At 38.4% G+C, this 20,849-nt stretch overlaps 5 protein-coding genes across 5 annotated transcripts; 4 read left to right on the top strand and 1 right to left on the bottom strand.

The window, feature by feature from the left end:
* Positions 1-1,386: 1,386 nt before the first annotated feature.
* LOC145895800 (distal membrane-arm assembly complex protein 2-like) lies at positions 1,387-3,066 on the top strand. Its single transcript, XM_082984586.1, has 2 exons — positions 1,387-2,623; positions 2,883-3,066. Exons 1-2 carry the CDS (start codon positions 1,565-1,567, stop codon positions 2,919-2,921), a joined length of 1,098 nt encoding a protein of 365 aa, XP_082840712.1. The 5' UTR covers positions 1,387-1,564; the 3' UTR covers positions 2,922-3,066.
* Positions 2,903-7,173, top strand: LOC145895791 (large ribosomal subunit protein mL37-like). Its single transcript, XM_082984576.1, has 11 exons — positions 2,903-2,976; positions 3,071-3,268; positions 3,339-3,448; positions 3,686-3,887; positions 4,310-4,413; positions 4,636-4,760; positions 5,073-5,167; positions 5,324-5,456; positions 5,819-5,961; positions 6,209-6,337; positions 6,645-7,173. Exons 2-11 carry the CDS (start codon positions 3,077-3,079, stop codon positions 6,819-6,821), a joined length of 1,410 nt encoding a protein of 469 aa, XP_082840702.1. The 5' UTR covers positions 2,903-2,976; positions 3,071-3,076; the 3' UTR covers positions 6,822-7,173.
* A 587-nt stretch (positions 7,174-7,760) lies between these two features.
* LOC145896366 (T-complex protein 1 subunit alpha-like) lies at positions 7,761-9,687 on the top strand. The gene has a single exon (XM_082985097.1). The coding sequence runs from the start codon at positions 7,830-7,832 to the stop codon at positions 9,507-9,509; it is 1,680 nt and encodes a 559-aa protein (XP_082841223.1). The 5' UTR covers positions 7,761-7,829; the 3' UTR covers positions 9,510-9,687.
* Positions 9,688-10,407: 720 nt separating this feature from the next.
* LOC145896732 (RRP15-like protein) lies at positions 10,408-11,859 on the top strand. The gene is made up of 4 exons (XM_082985123.1): positions 10,408-10,611; positions 10,764-10,858; positions 10,948-11,125; positions 11,328-11,859. Exons 1-4 carry the CDS (start codon positions 10,453-10,455, stop codon positions 11,433-11,435), a joined length of 540 nt encoding a protein of 179 aa, XP_082841249.1. The 5' UTR covers positions 10,408-10,452; the 3' UTR covers positions 11,436-11,859.
* Positions 11,860-12,011: 152 nt separating this feature from the next.
* On the bottom strand, positions 12,012-20,411 carry LOC145896716 (uncharacterized). Its single transcript, XM_082985122.1, has 18 exons — positions 20,150-20,411; positions 17,372-17,443; positions 17,105-17,276; positions 16,208-16,893; positions 15,715-15,934; positions 15,547-15,606; positions 15,249-15,350; positions 14,567-14,743; positions 14,260-14,304; positions 13,896-14,031; positions 13,644-13,717; positions 13,527-13,555; positions 13,217-13,278; positions 13,064-13,145; positions 12,746-12,911; positions 12,559-12,631; positions 12,380-12,480; positions 12,012-12,227 (listed from the first exon to the last, which is right to left on the bottom strand). The coding sequence occupies exons 1-18, from the start codon at positions 20,255-20,257 to the stop codon at positions 12,196-12,198; spliced, it is 2,397 nt and encodes a 798-aa protein (XP_082841248.1). The 5' UTR covers positions 20,258-20,411; the 3' UTR covers positions 12,012-12,195.
* Positions 20,412-20,849: the final 438 nt, after the last annotated feature.

Raw genomic sequence — 20,849 nt, 5'->3', positions numbered from 1 at the left:
CATGAATCTGCTGGTTAACCTATAACTCACGCATGGTTTTAAGTTTTGGCCCATTTTTTTGTGACATGAATTTATCTTAAACTGAATTTACCACTTTTTTTGTTTGTTTTTTGTTGCTGTCTTATTCGAAAACACATTTTTACTACTATAGTGCCACAAACTCTGTCCTCGTCTACTTTTGACATTTTCTTGTTGCGTAAATTTTTACGAGGGTATACGCCTAACTCTTGTAAGTCCAATATTTTTAGGAAGATCACCTCCAGTTTGGAAGTATAAAGTGTGACGTGTCTTAAAACTTGGCATTATTCCAATAATTGGCATTGAGGATTTTAATTGGTTATTCCTATACCACTTTTGTTGTGGCATATTGCTATTGCTAGGCCAGCTCATTATTCGTACATGTACCTGAATAAGTACAGATTATTTCTTACACGAGATGAGTCAATATACTTTTTGACGGCCATACAGCTGAGCCCTTATTTGGACGGCCCCAGAGAAAATGTAAGCATTTGTTGCACACGCTTCTATGCGATGGAATTTGTGGTTCAAAAGTTACTCGCTCAGTCACTAACGCGAAAAATTTAAAGTTATGCCACCTGATTTTTCAAACGTGTCTTTCAATTAATAAAAATAAGTCTGGTCTCGGAGTCGAATTTAGTATTAACAGCAAGAACACGCAAGCAGACTTTAGATTCAGCAAAGCAGCCGACCGGGAATCATTTGATCAGCTGCAGCAGTACGAACTCGTAAATCACTTGGCGTGTCGTAAATATAATCACTTCGACGCGTGCCTAGGGTAACCTTCGGGTTCGGCCGTATATCGAAAAACACCTATCATTCAGCTGAATCCGAATAACCCTGCACATCCCTAGCTATTAGACCAAAGTTTGATACCACTGTGCCTCCAAAATTCCAGAACGGCTATTTGTTTTGGTTGAGTGCACAGTGCACATGGATGACATCCGAGTCAGAAAAAGTGTTTCTATGGAGTGCAGTATCGCGGACTTATTTAAAAAGAGAAGTTCGGTAACATTACGTCACGACTAGCATTGGTTTTCGTTTTTCGTGCAACTGCAACTAAAGTTTCCCGGCCAAAATCAGTTATGCAAATACGTAGCACCCATATTTTCATTCATGCAGGGGTTACTCCATGTATATTCGTCATGCGGTCATTCAATGGCAATGCGGTGTGTCCGCGTTCGCGGTCGGTTAAACGAGTAGAATTCCAAAATGAACGTCAGAACATGCAGGGTTTAGGAAATTTGGCAATATTTAATATTCATGGTTCCCACTATAAATATTTCCTTTATTATACTTTTGCTTAAATTACACTTCAAAAATGTTAAAGCACGATTTTAAAGTTATTTCAAATTTTTTTTCAGTTTTGGTTCCCTGTCACCTTATTAAGCAGGCATGTTATAGTTCATGCGTGGAAAGTTTTTTTTAACTGAGTTGTGTTGTTGTTAATAAGTTCTACATGTTATTGCACACATCAATTAGACAACGCCAACGTACATGTGATTGTTGAAACTTACTTTTTATTGAAAAAAAAACTACCAATGGAATGGATATTCTATCATTGTTTGTGAAGAGAAAACACTCCTTGCATCTTGTCAATCAGTCTATACAAGTTTACAGATCTTTTTACATGACATTACCCAAGCGTGTATATCTGTCCACAAATCAGAAAACATTTCAAAGAATAAAACATAGTCGTGATGAAGAATCAACAACAACAGTGACAAAAACAAAGAATAACAAAGATGCAAATGCTGTGACCATTTGGAATGGAGAACCCCAATTTCCTGACCTTATCCATGAGGTACATGAAAAAGTAGGGTTTTGGCAAACTGAGAAGGGCCAAGTGTATAAAGATCAAATTTGGACTGGGTTTGGAAGAACCATGAGATTGTTTGTATCTCCAGAAAGATATGATAATACATGGGAGCGTGCTGAATCCTACAAGTTTTTTCTATCTGCAAAACTAAACAATTTTGACGATATCCTGTGCGAAAAACATGGAAATGAATGGGCTGCGGGATATTTGGTATTTAGACTAGGTGGAGCATTAAAGTTAGTCACGGATGACCGATGGGTTGACAACCACAAAAACCTGCGAACACCTGAACGAAAAGATTTTACAATAGAAGCTGTTGACCTGCGGGGTACTTTAGTTAGCTACATTGGCCTCATGCACATGGAAAAGTTGGGCTACATTCGGTACCTAAATTTTGCAGACTGTCCTTTGTTTGACAATGCATGTATGTCACGCTTGCACCCTGTTGCTGACACTTTGGAATACTTGGACATAAGCGGCACTCAGGTTTCAGCTGAGGGTTTCTCCTACTTTCGTGTTTTTCCAAGGTTGAAATGGATAAATATAAGTCGCTTGAAGAATCCCAACATTGTTGTGAAAATGCTTCCTTTTCTAATGGAAATTCTGCCATCTGATTGTGTGGTGGTTTGCAATGACACAAGAAAGTCACTTGCTTATGGAAGTCCAATTGTTTTTCGAGATCCAAAGAATCCAGATCTTGATCATATTATTGAAGGGAAGAGTGGTGTGGGAGATGTTGCTGTGTTTCAAGAGACATATGGGGCAGATGTCCTTGTGCTTCAAGATGTAAGCACTGTTTATGAACTTTGGAAAACTCCTAAATTAAGCCCAAGACGTCATCAGATTATGAAACAAAACAAACCTAGGCCCAGCTTTTTAGCCACTTTTGCAAAGTATGTAAAAAATGCTGAAAAATATCCGCCTATATTATGACATTACCTTAGTTTACAACTATTTCAGTTCTGCATGTGTGGCAGAAGATTGGTCATACATACATATTTTATAGTATATATGTGATATTCGTACTGACTGTTGCTGTGTTTAGTTTGAAATGAAGTGGTTCTTGCAATTTCCATCTTTGTAATGACAATATTTTGTGGATAACCTGAGAACTGTCCTATGAATGTTTCTTTTTACAGGTAATGTTGCTTGCAGTTATAATAGCATGAAGTAAAATTAGTAAGGTTATCGTTGGTATCAACACCCATTAAGGTTGATTTGTCAACGGTTTAGGATAGTATGAGCGGTATTGTTCCCAGACGGCAGATTTTTCATATTCACCATGGAGTTCAGAAGACCTTGAACCATTTTGTGCATCCCATTATTGTAATTCCATGCAGAAACAAAATTTTCTATGGTGCTGGTCACAAGCACCAAGGTGGTGGCATTCCTAAAAAAGCACGTCGTCGCTGGCCTATCAAGTGGAGACTGGTATGTACATTTTGGCTTTGATAAATTGGAATGAGACAAGTTTTGAATTTAAGGTCTACTTTTGTTACAGGTAAACTTTAACCCCGCTCAAATTCCAAAGGCTTGGAAGCCTGCAGACTACGATGAGAAACATACCATTGATTATGAATATGAGGAAAAGCTTGCACAATATTTGCCTGGGTACATTACACATGACGTCATTTACTTTCAAGGACCCCCTTTTTTATTTTGTGAACTTTTTTTTGTCTGTTTGAAAACAATATGTATGCACATGCAAATGTGCAAAGAGGAATTCTGGGCCACCGCATGCAAAATGGTTTTTATTTGTATGTTTTGTTGACTATGTAAACTTTCATTTAATCCCTTTTTGGTCACAATATTAAAACCAAATATATATACAAATCATTTTGGTTTCAGGTACAAACCAAAAATTCATCCTAAACAAAGACAAGATTATCATGAGGAACCTATGTACCACATAACAGATGACATCGAAACTACTACAGGTGTTCCTCAGGTTTTGTCACTCACCAAAAGCATTTTGATGCCCGGGGGCTTGCCTGACAAAATAAAGAAGCTAAAAGAAAGCCTACCAAACCCAGAGGACAATGTCATTAAGGTTTCTGTACCCTTGATGTTTTTCTAATTCAGAGTTTCTTAACCTGGGGGTGGAGACCACCTCATGGGTCACCAAGCTGTTATCTGGGGGGACCATAAGTATTTTCAAAAATTTCTAAAACATGTAAGTTTGCAATACAAATAACTTACCTAATGAGCTTGAAAATGCTCTAGCAATTTGCTGACAATCCCAGTGTTAAGACAAAACGGCATATATATGGAAAACTATAGAATAAAAAAAACTGTGCCAACAGTCCCATGCCAGTTTTACAAGTGGGTCCTAGACTAATGACAATCATGAAAAGGGGTCACCTACCAATAAAGACTGAGTAACTCTGGTTTAACTGTTATGTTGTTTTCCACCTTAATGATGGTATTACATGACCTCAAGCATTAACTCTGTACTGATTTGTGAACATTTAGGTGATGCAAAATGCCATTCTCTTTGATCTTGATCCCTGCATGCTTGATAGAAGTAATAAATACAAAAGGTATAAGATGGAATACCAAAAACCAAGGCAGGAAAGGTGAGTTTTGCCAAATATGTCCAAAATAAGGAACAATAATTTAAATTTACCAATATAACCAACTTAAGTTTTGTGGAGTTAAAAAATCAGAATTAAATAACTTAAAATAAAAATTTTCAAATTTATATCTAGTTAAACAGAATCCAGATTAAACAAGTTCCATTGTGCATTGTTCTCAATAACACTAATCCTGGTTAATGTGTATGTGCATTTATGTTTAAGATACTGCCCTCAGATATTGTTGGATTTTATACGGTTAAGTGACACACATGGTTGCCAAACATCGGACAAATTTTTTGACCGGACAAATGTACCAAATTTACGTTGTAAAACATGGTTTGAAAGGGGTAATATTTTTTTCTTGTGAAGTTTAACGTTACCAACTACATATGTGTTATTGTTGTGTGTTGATTTCTGTTACCATGATGTATTCCCAAAAATGTAGCTAAGAAAAATTGTAACATATTATTTATTACTAACATGAGTTAGAAGCACAGACGAATAACTGTTGATAAAAAAGTTCATGCTTGTTTGTGTAAAAATATGCAAATAGTTAATTATCAGACCTTTGTTTGATGAAGAAAAATCTGCAGTTGTTTGATTTGACAACCAGTAAATTCAGCTTACATTCTTCCAATACTTGTTTGATGCAATAACAGGGCTGGAGGAATTACAAGATGTGGATTTGCTGAATTTGACAAAGCAGTGGAAAATCTCATTAGATCTTACACCATACATGCAAGTATTTTCCAAAGTAAGCTATTCATGATCAGTGTATTGCAAACTTATAAATTTTACATGACAGTTTAATCTGATCTGATGGAATAAGATGTTGCACTGTTACTTAAAAACATGTTGGTATTTTCCACAAAATACTATGCTTTGACATGTGTTTTCCTTAAATTTTTAGGATCCATTGCCATTGTTTGCTGATGAAAAGATGGTGGATGATACTAAAAACAAAGTAGCCTTTTCCAATTACCCTCAGCTGCCAATCAGTGGAATAAAGCCAACTCACAACTATACACCACAACATACCACAGGTACAAATCACCATTATTTAATGTTCAATTAATCAACTATATTCCTGGAAAATGCCTTTGCATAGTTGCCATGTTGTGCTGGTTGGTCACCTGCAATGTAAAGAGGTTTTCCGCCTTGTTAAAGGGAACACTTTATGATACATGTAATAGCTCAAAAAAGTAAGTATATTTCTACTGAAAAGCTGTCAACTACATTATGAATCAGAATGCTAACAAAAAAACAAATGTTGGCCCCTCACAGTGGGATGTACTGCAATCCTACTAGGACCGAAGTTTTCTAATATAAATCACCTTGCAAGGTGACTTCTGCCATTTGATTATCATGACAAAATAAGTTCGTGAATCCATTCATGCATATTTAGGATTTCCACCATCCTGGCATAAGCCGTATCTCCATACTATGGTGCTACAATGTGATGAAAAATACAGCCACAAACGAACGTGGGGGAAAATGCTTGTCAATCTCTTTGGTGCACTTCATAGTCATGCAACTTACCTTTATGGGGTAAGTGAACCTTTGGCTGTATCCTTATCGCTCAAGTGCAAAAGCTCCATAAAAATGTGGATATTTAGTATCTTAGAGATGCTCATTTTGATAAACGATTTCTTTTATGAGGTCTAGAGCGGAACCATTATTGTAACTTTTGGAAATTAGTGCACAAACCCAATTAGTTTTGGCAAAGTAGGCATCCTTTGCTTGAAAATTGTTGACACTGTTACTTTCATACTAGAAAATAATTAATCTTTTGCAGGAGACACCTCAAGTTCTTCCTCGACCTCTTGTAGGTCAGGCAATCGCTTCTAACGGAAAAGATTTTTACGGCATGGCGTTTCAACTCAACACAACCGACCTTTCCAACAACACAGGCGTTAAAAATATGGTAAAAGAACCTTTTTGCGTTTTTGATCGCATGAATTAAGTACGTTAAGGCATTACCTTGAAAAGGTCGATAATTGGGCGATTTTTGGTGTCGGACGGTTACGTGAAGTATTCATTGTAGGAGCAGAACATGCGCTCAAACATTCCGTGCGGAGGTTTATGTTGGAGCAATTAGGCTACTATAGATTGCCAGTCGTCCAAAATTTTATGGAACAGTAATTTTCCGCTTATCCTTTGAACTCATGCATTCATTTTTTTAACACTTACTTACAAGTAACTTCGTTAATATAACGCATTTCACATTTTAGGTTTGGACCTCTTCGAATTTGTCGAGAACACTGATCAACGTATGGTCGATGCCAAGTTCAACCCGCTTGTACAAAGATTGTTCCCCTTTGCTGTACCAGTATCCCGGCTACTATACTGGTTATTCACCCGATGCGTTCGCTCTTTTTCAAGCATTATGGCTCAATGGCATTTTGTAACTATGGCGTGATTTGCTGCTCGACAACTACGTTTCTCCTTGAACATGGGTTGAACTTGACATTGTGTTCCTCTGCTGGTGAATTGAAGTTGAAGTGCGAAATAATAAATTCAAAGTGGGATGTTTTTCCCTCTAGTGACATGCACAAATATATCATAGCAGTGTTAATAGGGCCATGCACTTTATAGGGGGTGATGACTTGTGAAGTTGGGAACAGCCCGCATTTTGTTGTACCGGCTTGAAATAGTTTTCAGTGTAAGTTAGTTTTAGTTTGTTATGGCTTTTTAAATTGGAATTCAGTAGGTTAAGATTGTATTTTTCGAAAAAATCAATCGTATTTCATGCGCAACACACTCGAGTGTTTTTGTGGTTTGCTGCGACGTTGTGAAAAAAACATTGGAATTCTGTATCCTCGGAAAACTATAAAACCAAAATTAATTTAAGTGCTACTATTGTTGTTTTGCGGAATAAAGTGAACTGAACTGGGTGACCTGTGAAAGTCACTTTTGGAAGCGGCACTCCAACGTTGCTGAGAAGTTATTTCTATGAGAAGTTTCTAGAAACCATGGCAAGGCTGTGTCGAGACTAATCTCGTTGGACCCATGCTTCGAATATTGCTATGGCTGCGTTAGTTTGAAACGGTTTTTAGATGCGAGTAGTTTGCGGGTGGGTTCTGTTGGTGTTACTTGTGTAAATGTCCGTAACTGGTTTACACCTGAAGTTAAGATATAATACTGTGCTTAAAACGTGTTGTGTATCGGACGATTACCGTTACTGGTGGTTAAAAAAAATACCAGACACACTATTCGTAATCTCTCTTTGCTGGCTACAATTCTTCGTTTCAGTGTGGTATATTGTGCTGGGATCCAACAGAATTTTTTGGGAAAAAAAATTAGGAATATAAATCACATCAATTTTATTTTAAGAGTATTGTTACTATACACACTTGAACATTTAGTTTATTTTTTAGAACTTTTTTATTTAAGTCATAACTTGAGAATCACCAACAATGGCAAGTGCAGAAACGCAAGCCCCTTTGATAGTTGGTGGAGAGCGTACAACTGGCAAAAATGTAAGGACCCAAAATGTCCTTGCTGCTTCTTCAATAGCCAATATTGTCAAGAGTTCATTGGGGCCAGCAGGTCTAGACAAAATGCTGGTTGATGATGTTGGTGATGTAACTGTCACAAATGATGGAGCAACTATACTGAAACTGCTTGATGTAGAACATCCAGCAGCAAAAGTACTCTGTGAGCTTGCAGATTTGCAAGACCAAGAAGTTGGAGATGGAACAACATCAGTAGTCTTAATTGCTGCAGAACTATTAAAGAATGCTGATCAACTTGCACAAAGCAAGATTCATCCAACCTCTATCATCAGTGGTTACCGTTTGGCATGCAAAGAAGCTGTTAAGTACATGAATGAAAATCTAACCATTCCTGCTAGTGAGTTAAGCAGGGACATTGTCATTAGTTGTGCCAAAACTTCAATGTCATCCAAAATTATCGGAGTAGATTCTGATTTATTTGCATCCATGGTTGTCGATGCTGCTAATGCTGTGAAGTTTGTTGATTCCAAAGGTGTGGCAAAATATCCTATAAAGTCTGTAAATGTCCTTAAAGCCCATGGAAAGAGTGCCAAAGAGACCATTTTGGTCAATGGTTATGCCATTAATTGCACAGTTGCATCACAAGCAATGCCACAAAAAATTGTAGGTGCAAAGATTGCATGTCTCGACTTTAATCTTCAAAAAACCAAGATGAAAATGGGTATTCACATTATTGTTGACAACCCAGAAAACTTGGAGGCAATGAGAAAGCGTGAGATTGACATCACTAAAGAACGTATTGCCAAGATCATGGCAGCTGGAGCCAATGTTATTTTGACAACTGGTGGAATTGATGATCTGAATTTGAAGTATTTTGTGGAAGCAGGAGCAATGGGAGTAAGACGTGTGTTGAAACGTGATTTAAAGAGAGTTGCCAAAGCGACAGGTGCCACAGTTTGCTCAACATTGGCCAATTTGGAAGGTGAAGAGAGTTTCGATGCTAGCCTACTTGGTCACGCTGAAGAGGTCGTGCAGGAGAGAATATGTGATGATGAACTAATCTTTGTAAAAGGAACAAAGGTGAGATCAGCAGCATCCATAATTCTCCGTGGACCTACTGATGTAGCCTGTGATGAAATGGAAAGAGCTTTGCACGACTCCTTGTGTGTGGTTAAGCGTGTGCTTGAATCTAAGAGTGTTGTTCCTGGTGGTGGCACTGTAGAGGCTGCTCTCTCTATTTTTCTTGAAAATTATGCTACGTCTGTGGCTTCCAGAGAGCAATTGGCCATTGCAGAATTTGCTCACTCACTCCTAGTTATACCAAAAACCTTGGCAATCAATGCTGCACAGGATGCATCAGACTTGGTGGCCAAACTTCGTGCATACCACAATGAAGCTCAAAGCAACCCACAAAGAAAGAATCTGAAGTGGACTGGATTAGAGCTGATGACAGGAGTTGTAAGAGACAACAGAGCAGCTGGAGTCCTTGAACCAACACTCATCAAGAGCAAGAGCATTAAGTTGGCAACTGAGGCGGCAATCACCATTCTTCGAATTGATGATCTTATAAAGCTTTTCCCAGAAGAAAAAGGTGGAAAATCTTATCAGGATGCATTGATGTCTGGAGAGCTTGATGGTTGATGCGATAGACATGACTTGTTTTTCATCGAAGCTCGTTTTCGTGATGCATTCAACGTCTTGCATGGCAGTGTGAAGTTCCTAGTTAATGTTTCAAATATTTGTTGTGAGAAAACCTTTTGTGTACTCAAGAATATCCATTTTTTCGACTGCTTTAAATAAACGATTTGTATTCCCCTTATCGTTTAAAGTAAACTTTGCAGTTCTGACACCGCACTCGTGTACGAAGTTGTGTGGCCAACCCAAATGTGTAGAAGGGTCATATATTTACTGGGTATTTATTCGCCACAAAGAACTGAAGACTTGGCGTGTAAATAGAAAATTGTTTTTATGAAGGTTACAAATTGAGCATGAAAAGTATTTATAAATATTTAACTTTTACCATATAATGCTTGCTTTACGAAGCTAGCTTTTTGGCTGTTGCAGAGAAACGTAGTATCGGTAAAGAACGTCAGGAGAGAAGCCATCTCGTTTTCATACGTTATATGTCGTCTCATTGGAAGAATAAAAAATGGGGATATTTTGATCCAATATGTTGCTCAGATTTTCAAAGGATTTCATCTTTTAAAAACTTTTTATATTTGTCATACACGAAAAATATGTTTGAAACAAGTGTTTGTTTCATCCCAGTCGCAGACATGTAGACAGATAACTTTTGCTTTTTAGCCAAATCCAAATATTTAATTGGTGGTGAAAAATTGTTTGTATTTCTGCAGAGACGTAATTCTTTTTTAATGTCTATATTCATGCGCTAAATTCGGTTTTGTGATTTGTACAGCGTTGGGCTAAGCACCATCGTTTGGCAGTTAGTATTTGGATTCGGTAACCATATTCGGATGATAGCAACGTTTAAATCCGATCTGCACGTTCTGTTTTGACTGTCTGTTTTTAAAGTTTATTCTTTACTTTAACGGCAAGGTTTTCTTTGTAGCTTCATAAGATAGTCATGTCAGATGCCGAAAATGAGGGCTGGGCTGATGCCATGGCAAAAGTCCTAAAAAAACAGCCATCAAACATCACTGACAGTGCTATTTTAGTCAAAGCCAAGTCGGTCGAAGATGCAAATGAAGAGGAAACTGAAGAAAAAAAAGCTCGGCGAAAACGTGTATGTTGGTATCTGAATTTTTTTGCACGTTCAGAATGTTGTTTTATATTAACCAAGTATTTTGAGTAATTAGCAATGACATTTTTTTAATGAGGCAATTTAACATTTTGTTGAGTATTAGGCTATTCTGACAATAAGTGATGTATTTACAGTTGAACAAAAAGAGAAAATGGGAGAATATGTATCGAGTGGTGCCAAATGAAAAAGATGAGGAACATGAAAAAGAGCTGAGAAAAACAGCCACAAAGTAGAATGTTGTGTTATATCATGCTTTTTTGGACAACATTACAACTTTTCGGCCACAGAAAACTGTTACTTTTTGCTTGTTTTATCTAGGGGTGTCATTCAGCTCTTCAATGCAATTGCAAAACATCAGAAAGAAGTGCAGGGAAAGTTGGCCAAGGCATCCACGGAGGGCAAAAAAGAAAAAGTAATTAAATCAATTGATAAGGGAAAGTTTATGGACATGCTGAGTGACGGAACTGCAACTAAACAAAAGACACCTCTACAAAATGTAAGTCTACAAAAACTGATGAAACTTTAACAGTGTGCAAAATGTAAATGTAATTATCTCAAAAACCACTTGAGAGTTTTTACATTTAAGCTGCTGCATAAAAACAGAGAAGTAATTTAGCACTGCCTGAAATTGATTTGCTTTAGTCACCAATGGATATTTGTATATATGTTGGTCAGGTTTGTTTTTATATTTGTTCCAGGATGTCAAGGAACCGCCAGCATGGAGTGTACTCCGAGATGATTACATGATGGGTAATGAGATGAAAGATTGGGACAAAGTGTCTGATGACGAAGAGAAAAAACAATAGCAGTTTCTAGCAGACTCCATAGAAGTTACCCCATAAATATAACGGTGAAGCGGATGGTGGTTAAGTTTCTTGTCGGAAAAGAGTGCATCACCTATGGCTTCCCCATCCAAGGATTAGAGGACAAGCAAACATTTTTTGTTAAATATTGAATTCCTGTTGTGCGCAAATCTTTGTAACTCTTATGACCTGTGTATGTCTATAGAAGTGCTTTGTCACAACAAAACTGTTTTTGGAGAGAGTAAATTCAACTAGTAAGATTTATTATATTTAAAAATAATAAAAATGCTGCTGATACCTACCTGTCACCCTTGTTAAAGTGTTGTGACTGCATTTAGTGTATTGATTTCTATGAAACAAAATCATGTTACTTATACATTAAGTCATAGTTTAATATTGCCATAAGTTGATGCAAAGCGAGTATTTTTTAAAAGATGGCAAGGTTTAATATAAACACTTGTAATTAGGCATTTGCATGACTTCGGATTAATGCCCTGGGTGAATACGTAGTTCAGTATGGGGCGCAGAAAGTCCTTACATAGACACTTTCAATGCTGACAAATGCACAAACGACTAAAAATGAGTGTGGTTACTTGACTTCTGAAACAAAAATTATATCACATAGAAACACAAGCCACAATAACAATACACTTCAAAACGTGTGAACATGAAAAAAGAAATTGTATAATGGAATTGCAAATAAAACAAGTTTCAGGTTTAACCAATTCAAAAAAACGACATGGTGAAATGCACATGAATCTTTTTATAGCTCTTCATACACCAGTTCGTCATCAGCTGCAAACAACATAAAATTGTAAAATTTAAAGCAAAATTGCTTCAAAACTTGACCAAAAAATTAACTATCATTGTCAAAAAAAAATAGCTATTGTTTTTTTAATAATGTATTAAAATCCTATTGTTTTTTTATGTGAATTTTTTAGCTGTACCTGTTTCATCATAGATCGCTTCGCCTTCCATGCCCCCGTTATTTGGATAACCGTTAGATGGCGGTAGTGGCGGCGGGGCAGCAGAGGATGAAAAGGAAGCCCTGGCAATATATACAAAACACAGTAGCATTTTTGACGAATGCATTACAGTTCAATTTAAAGCACACTAATGCTATCACCTTGCGTGGGACTGCATTGTATTCTTAAGGGCGTCGTAATCGATGTGTATGTTGTCCGACTCCACGTATCCGTCTAAAGAAAATTTACAAGGTAATTATAAAAAACCAAACATAACATAACATACTGCCTTATTAAATCGCGAGATTCGTGGGGTGAATCTTTTCTTTTTTGTTAGTTTTTACTTACAAATTCCCTCTCCGTTTCGTGCCAGGAATTTTCCTTTGGGATTGTCCTTGGTTCGAATTATGTCGACTCTTTCTTGTGTCTGCAGTTGAAGATCTTTTCCACCTCCCCGAGCGTTCGACTTAGCGTATCCCGTCATTTCCGCGACAACTTCACCTTCCTTGGGAAGCTGCAAATCAAACTTCAGATATAATGGAGCCCAAACGTTCAACAAATTAAGAATACGCGGGCGGCCAAATGAATGCGGTCAGGAAAAAACTTATTTGTTGCAGTTTGACCCTTCACAAGAAAAGCTAGTCTGCTTGTACGAATTCGAAAAACCTTAAACTTCTTTCTCATTTCTTTTTCTTTCTTTTCGGCCTCTTTTTTTCTTTTCTCTTCCTCTTTGACCCTGGCTGCATCTCTGCAAAGCAAGACAAGTGAGTGGGGTAATTACGACAAGGTGGGTGGCATTTAATCACAAGTACAACGTACGCTTTGGCCTGCAGATCCTTGCGCCTTTGGTATGCATTGGGATCCTCGTGAAAATCATCACCCTGTTGTGCAGAAAAGTAATGTAACTTACAATGTGCTTCACACTTTCCAGCTGTTTTGAAAATTGTTGAAAGTCTTATAGATTTTAAAGAAGGAAGGCAATGACAATTGCACGAAGCAAACTGTTTACAGAGAATGTGATTTTGAATTTTAGCTTCGAAATAGTTTCAATATCTAAAATAAACTTTTCCTTTTAACATAATTTTTGTTACTTTGAGTAAATAACTTGATAGTTCGAATTCTGACTTACCGCGGGGCCAGAGAACGTTGGCATCATTCCTAAAATAAACAGCATTCATTTAACTGTATTGGTGTTATTGACAAAATGTATTCAGTACAATAGCAATATCTATTCAGTTTTGTTTACCTCCTTGTGGTCCGTTTTCAGGTGTGTCGTCATATATAGCTTCGTCTATTTCGTCTTCATCATCCCAAGTGGGTCTGAACGTTAATGATAAAGACTTTCAACAGCAAATTTCTGAACTTTGCTATCTTTACATTATATTTTCATATCTGTTATTAGGGCATACAACTTTAAACAGCTTATAGGATAAAGTGCTGCTACAGAACATGAAGATTTTTATGTAGGTTTAGATTTGAAACAAATTTAGAAACTCGCATTATGTCGGCTGATGGTTGTTTGTTTAGTGGCGGAGGCGGCCGGTTGGGAATCGGTGGTTGATCGGGATTCAATTCTTCTGCCGTATCGTCGTAAATATCGTTGCCAGCAATGGGCTCCGGGGGAAGGTTGCGACCTTTACGATATTGGAAACGTTTAGTTTAAAATGGCAGTTAAGTTACAGACAAAAAATGCAGTGAAATTTGCTTATTTGACTGGAATACCAAGTGAACCCACAACAATTGCACTGGAAATATGTTTTGGGGATTAGGTAAAAAAATATCCGAGAAAATTGTTAGAAGCTGTCATAGGTCAAGTCTTTTTTTCTGAGGGTAACATGTTTGTGACGTATATAATGTCTTACCAGGTGGAAGGGCAGGTCCCGTTCGACTCGGAAGAGGTGGACCACCTAAAAATATTATTAGTTTGAGGAAATTATTGGAAATTAGCACTATGTGTGTGTGTGCTTTTGCTAAAAATGCTATCCACTATTTATGCAAAAATGAATAACATACAAACTTATTCTTTTTTGCCATCTCCACATGGAACACCCTTTGTGGTTTTATTGTTACCATGCCATTTTATGTTTTATGTTATTGTACATATATATAGTAACTTAAAAAAGTTTTGTGTATAATTTGATATAAATTAGGCAATATTATAGCACTTACTGCTGGGTGCTGGTGAAGGCGGTGGGACGGGTAGTCCACGATCACGTGGGCCACCAGGTGGAATCGGAGGCGGAAGTTGTCCTCCTGGCGGGGTAGGAAGAGGCATTCCAATAGCTCCGGGTGGCGGTGGGAGTTCGCGGTCGTCCGAATTAGGCAAAGATTTGCGTCCAAGATTTCCTTTCGACAAATATGGAATTTATTGTCAATGTTCGGCATGCGACTGCGTTTTACTTCAGGAAATTTCTATACACGATCACATCCACTACAATCTTCCTGATTTTCAAGCAATGGTTTATGACCTAAATTTTATGAAGTATCGACGCAGTATCCCATACAAACTGTTATGACGATGCACACAAAAGACATTGACGTTTTTTAGAAATGAATTGACGTTGGAGTTTCGCAACTTTTATGAAGCGCACTCATTTTTACCAAATGTTATGACATTGACCCAAAACTTCTCGCTCGAAATCTTTCAATTACGTTTCCGCATTCCAAGTGACTCCTGTACAAAGTCTCACAAACGTTCAAATAAAAAAGGCCATGACAAATTAAACGTTTTTAACATTAGTTGTCCGCGCGTTGTGACCCGACACTTAAATCATTAGTGCCTGGAAAACAATATACATCATCGACTAGGCTGGTGTAAGAGGTTATATGCTTCCAAACTACGAGTGCGTACTTGGTGGCCTTCCGGGAAGCTGAACTGTGAAAGGCTTCGATGGTTTGCTTGGCGGAGGTCTGTTGAGGATGTGGTTCGGTATCGGCTTTCTTCGGTACTTCCCTGGAAGAATTGGAACGTACGTTTGCTTTGTAGATAGCAGGCAGTTTTGTATTAAACTTTTGCAAAAAAAAAGCAACAACAAACCCATTGAAATAGGAATATCGGCATGCAAATTATTGCACCACACAGTTAGACAAGTTTTAGTTTTAGGCAATTCAACCGAATGATTTGAATTTTTGTTACCAGTGTCAATTACCTGCATTATCAGGTTTATGTAGAAACGATTTTCGTTCCGTACGATTGATTGGCGGAGTTTCTATAGTACAAGGGGAGAATTAAAGTGTTTTCTCTTATGTGTACAAACAGAGCGCTGTAGCAAAGACCGAAATACAATCTGTTCATTAACGGTTAATGCGAAACGAACCAATATCTTTAGGCCCGATCGGCGGTGGCAGCTCTGCTTGAAAATCGGCTTCTGTGTCGTCATAAACGTCATTATTATCTGCCGAGTTCCAGGTGTTTCTTTCCTGGGGCGAGGGAAGAGGGTTTTTCCACGGTGGGGTAGCCGGCGGGATGTCCTTCTTCATTTGCCACGCTGGTTTTGGGGGTCGTTCGGGTTCCTCCTGCCTAGGCTTCTCCACTACCTGTTGTTAATGAAAACGACATACACAAGAAACCAAACACAAATATTTGGCGCCTAAAGGTGAAGCCTCTAACAAAACTATATTTATAACCTATTTTAAAATTGGCCAAACTTCTTTGAAACACAAAGCAATAGGGCTAAAAGCTATGGTTGTGTTTATTTATGTAAAAATATGACTACGTCAATAATAAGCATACAAAATGTTACAGTGGCATTTGCATATGAATGAGCATATTTTTTTCATATACGTAATATCAGAATTTCTTTTGCGCACCTGTGGTATTTTCCAATGGTTTGTTTTCTCTTCCCTGCTTTCCTCATTTGTTTTCATCCAGGGCTTCTGCGCTGGAGGAGGGGCTGGCTTTTGCTTCCACGAAGGCACAGCAGGCTTCATATCATTTGCCTCAGCCTGCTTTTGTTTCCACAAAGGCACGGGTTTATCATCAGCGGTTTGATGGTCATGTTTTTGCTTCCATGGGGGTAGAGTCTTTTCTTCGTCTGCCGCAGCCGCAGCAGCAGCCTCGGCCTGCTTTTGCTTCCATAAAGGAACTGGTTTATCTTCCGCAGGTGGAGGGTTGGTTTTTCGCTTCCATGGGGGTACGGTGTTTTCTTCATCTGCTGCGGTCGCAGCAGCAGCCTCGGCCTGCTTTTGCTTCCATAAAGGCACAGGCTTGTTTTCAGCTGTCGGTGGTTTTTGCTTCCACGCCGGAACAGGCTTTTCTTCTTCAGGTTTATCAACCATCCAAGACTTTTTATTAATCTGTGGTTTGTTGGCCAAAACCGGTTTTTGTTCCCCTTCTGTCGGGGTTTTCTTCCAAGGGGCATTGCCGCCTGCTGGCTTCTTCCACGGCGGATCATTGTTGCCACTTTGCTGCTGGTCTTTCTCCCATGGTTTTCGGGGTGGGTCTGGATTTTCTGGATTTTTCATTCCGTCACTTTTCCATGGCGTGTCAGTAGTGCCTGCGAAAACCATAAATGAGTCGTTAGCGAACAAACTCCACAGTTACAGATAATTAAAGAGCAACCGTTGTAAAAGATTTACACCTGCAGCATCTTTCCGTTGAAATTACAATAACAATGTATTCATTACAAACTTGTGCTGTGGTATAGTTGGGCTTAATTATCTGGTCCCCTCCAATTATCGAGTTTATCACACCGGTCATTTTCTCGCCTCTTTCGTTCTCTTCCTGATTTCTTTTCCACGCTGGCACAGAACTGTTGGTGTTGCCGAACGAGCGACCGGGGTCACCACCAGTGCGTGCTTGGTTCAGAAAACCTTTTCTAGGTGCTGGCTTAAAATCCTCTTGATCATTAGACTTCTGTTCCCATGGTTTATTTAAAGTCTGCCGAGAAAATCCACAGTATCACACAAGGCGGGATTGAATGCCATGCACAAAGAGCGGGGGTAAAAAATAAATTAAAATAAACTTTCTCTCACCGGTGGCTTGTTGGGGGTGTATGGTTTTGCCCCTGGTTGTCCCCACATTTTAACAAGATCAGATACAACCGGCTGTACAAAAAACAATAACCGTTGTCAACAAAACCTTCCAAGCATTATAGCTGCAACCGAATGCAATTTAGGAATTAAATGTATGGAGTTCAATAACAGTAAGACCAAAGTGAAAATATAGAGATAAAACTCAGTAGTTGCACATGTTGGATGCTACAAAGCAGCACATACATAATGCTTGCAACTACGCTACTAATAAAAGCACTATAACATCGTACGCTAAAACTGGCATTTTTTCATTAACATGAATTTTTTCCATATTGATCTCCAAATGCCCACGTTTCACTTCTATACGCTTGCAATTGGCGAGGAAAAAATTACGTTGATAAGGGCTGCAGGCCCATCAACGGTGGTTACAACATTTTATCGCTGATAACATATACTTTTTTTCTGGCACACAAGGAACTACTTCGTCGCACCGAGAAGCATCACACTGTGGCACGATGACTCAACAATAACCACTTAATCATCGCCAATAGGAGCATTACTGGTTGCGCGATGCAGCGCGGCGCTTATGTGAAATGGTGTAGACTCACAAAGGTGGGCGCCGCAATACAGAGTCCACGCGCTTTGTGACCATGAATCATTTCATGGACTGAATTGCTTTTGTATTGCCCCTTTTCGTGGCGAAGTGTATGCTAATAATCAAAGTTATAAACAGGGCTAACAAACACCAAACTTGCCCAATATATGTTTTTGTGCAATAAAGACACTTTCCTTTTCTTTTGACAAACCAAACTAACAAAGCAGACCACTATTTTTAGCTACAGCAGATTGTGCAACATATAACCTGTGCTAATGCAGTAATTATGGACAAAAAATCCTGAATACAAGGCGAACTACCAACTTCCGATGCAAATTTAATACCGAGAATTCGAAACGCTAAATTCTGTTTAACACAACTGAGTTTCCTCTACTTGATAGTGCACAAAACACCCTCCCACGCGAAGATGTTGACTTCCTGCTTTGCTTTTTACAGCTGTTGTGTCAAAGGACTTACTAACAACTATTTTGAAACCGCTGCGTGATACACGTAAGGCTAAAGACAAAACAATAATAATTTTTCGACAGTTGTAATTAAATTTGCGAAAGCTATTTTCGCAGTAGAACACGTGGATGAGTTTATATGCATACTTTACTTTAACCTAGGTTCAGTAATTTTAACGTGGCACTACCGGCTATGACGCCGCTACATATCTTATGTGTCTCCCTAACGCGGAAGTCGACTGCACGCACGCACACAGACTACACAAGAAGTACAAAGAGTAACTATCTAACGCCCATTACACGCCTTAACCAACAGCAAAGTTATTACTCTACAATCTGCTGGGTTGGCTTTCATCTTTATCTTCGCAATTGAAAGCAAGGCACATTTATGTTCGAAGCTATTTGCCGTAGTTTGGCAACAAATATCGGTATAGTGACCTAGAAAACAACCCTGTTTGGTTCCGAGAATTCGTGATTCTAGGCATAAAACCGACAAAAAATTGGCTGCATTATTGTTCTGAAAGACAATGGAAAATTCGGTTTGGTAATGTTTTCTCATTACAACAATAAGCACATTTGGTCAATTTGTGTAGGATTCAAGGTACCGTATACGTTAACTGAGAACAAAAAATCGATTTAATGGCCTGGTTCTGCTTCTTAAGAGTCATAAAATACGCTTTGTCGCTTAAAAATTAACATACAACGCAAGCTATGAGGTAACAATGTAGCATTATTTTCGTAATTTAATAACTTGATTGATTTTAGGCACCGCTGTAAGCGATTTAAATGCCACATTCTGTACAGCACCATTGGTTAGTTTATGTACAGAATCTACAGGAAAACAGCCTATATGGCGCGATCTATTTCCTTGTTAGCACAGCAGCATACACCCACATATTCCATTACACACTACGGGTGCATTCATTGCAATCATTCATTGCGATGACAAAGCTTCGCCATTAATATCACGACAACATATTTATACACAACGCAAATCCATCTTCCTGAATGAAACCTTGTCACATAACAGAACGCGGTAAATCGAAAGTAGTTTAAATCCGCACTTCGTCCTTCCTATAAAATCTGGGATGTTACGTCAACTGTGTAACAACAAACAATGGCTCCTATACGGCCCGTGACCCGCTTTGCGATGATCTCAGCAAAGGTTGCTGGCATGTTATGACTTTCCGTTGCTTGAGTTGCGGTTTGCTTCCTAATACCACGCAAATTTAGTTCTTTGTAAAGTGAGTACGGTACTCCAAAACACATTTTCTGCCGAATTCCGTTTAGTAGATATTACTTGGAGCAAAAAGCTGGAGAGAAAATTGACAAAAACAAAGCAAAAAGGCGTAACCCGTTTTATGTGGTTGCGTTTTTGCATGTTCAGGCAACCAGCAGTTCAAGCAACTCGGAAAAATATGTAAACTTCCATATGGTTTTGACTGTCGGGGACATAGCAAGACTATGCCTGTCAATTAACTTCGGTCAACTTGTTCTGTTTTACCGGATATCAGGTTTGTAAACATATACGTCCTTAACACTAATCAAAATACACAAACGTGCGAAAGCTGCCCGTGCTATTTTGAACTTCAAGATCGGAAGGGGAAAAGGTTTGTCTCAAGACTGAATGTAAATATGTGCCATATGCGAGTCAATTGTTGTCTGCCAACCTGAATATTAACGCACAGTAAAATCCGTTTCTCAATAAATCATACTTACGGTTTGTCGGCCATGCATCTTCTTTAGTAGAATTGTTTCAAGTTGCCTTATATTCCAAATGCTGCAAAACATACGTCCATTACTGTCAAAAAGGTTAGTTAATGTCATGTGATAGTACAATTAAGCATTGAACTAATAGTGCGGCCGGAAAAGCCATCACTTTCTGTTGCCCGACGGGTGTAATGCTGGACGGTGAAGTCCCAAACTTTCCAAAATTGTTTCTGGTTTTTATCAACATCTGTCAAGAATCTGGTTTAACGCCGTTCGTCGGTCCTAGCTATTTGATTAGGGATTCTATAGAAAACCTGAGCGCGAGGTTATTCTGCCGGAACCATATTTAAATACAAAAGAATGGCAATCTGAATCGTTTGCATCAACTATACGTTTGGGCGTGGAAAAGAATTGAACTGAAAAAAACTTCCGTCTATATACACGCCTTCTTTTTGTGCACAGCACAATCGCGACTAGTATAAAAGAACTTCTTCTCGAAATAAGATGTCTGTTACTTGCTTGTTAATGTCAATCTTTCGCACAACAGTAAGTTTATTCTGTTGATTTTGTCAGCACGATGATGATAGAGTTTACTTTGTTGCCGAAACGTAAATTCAAATAAACTGCACCAGCAAGATGTAAATTATCAGTTACGTTGGGCCTGAAAACCGACTATTGCGTAGTATTATAAATAGACAAGATCCATAAG

The sequence above is a fragment of the Ascidia mentula genome, chromosome 1 (genome assembly GCF_947561715.1).
Source record: "Ascidia mentula chromosome 1, kaAscMent1.1, whole genome shotgun sequence".
NCBI classification, from domain to species: domain Eukaryota; kingdom Metazoa; phylum Chordata; class Ascidiacea; order Phlebobranchia; family Ascidiidae; genus Ascidia; species Ascidia mentula.
The sequence above is the reverse complement of the archived record's forward strand: the minus strand, read 5'-3'. Positions and strand labels throughout refer to the sequence as shown.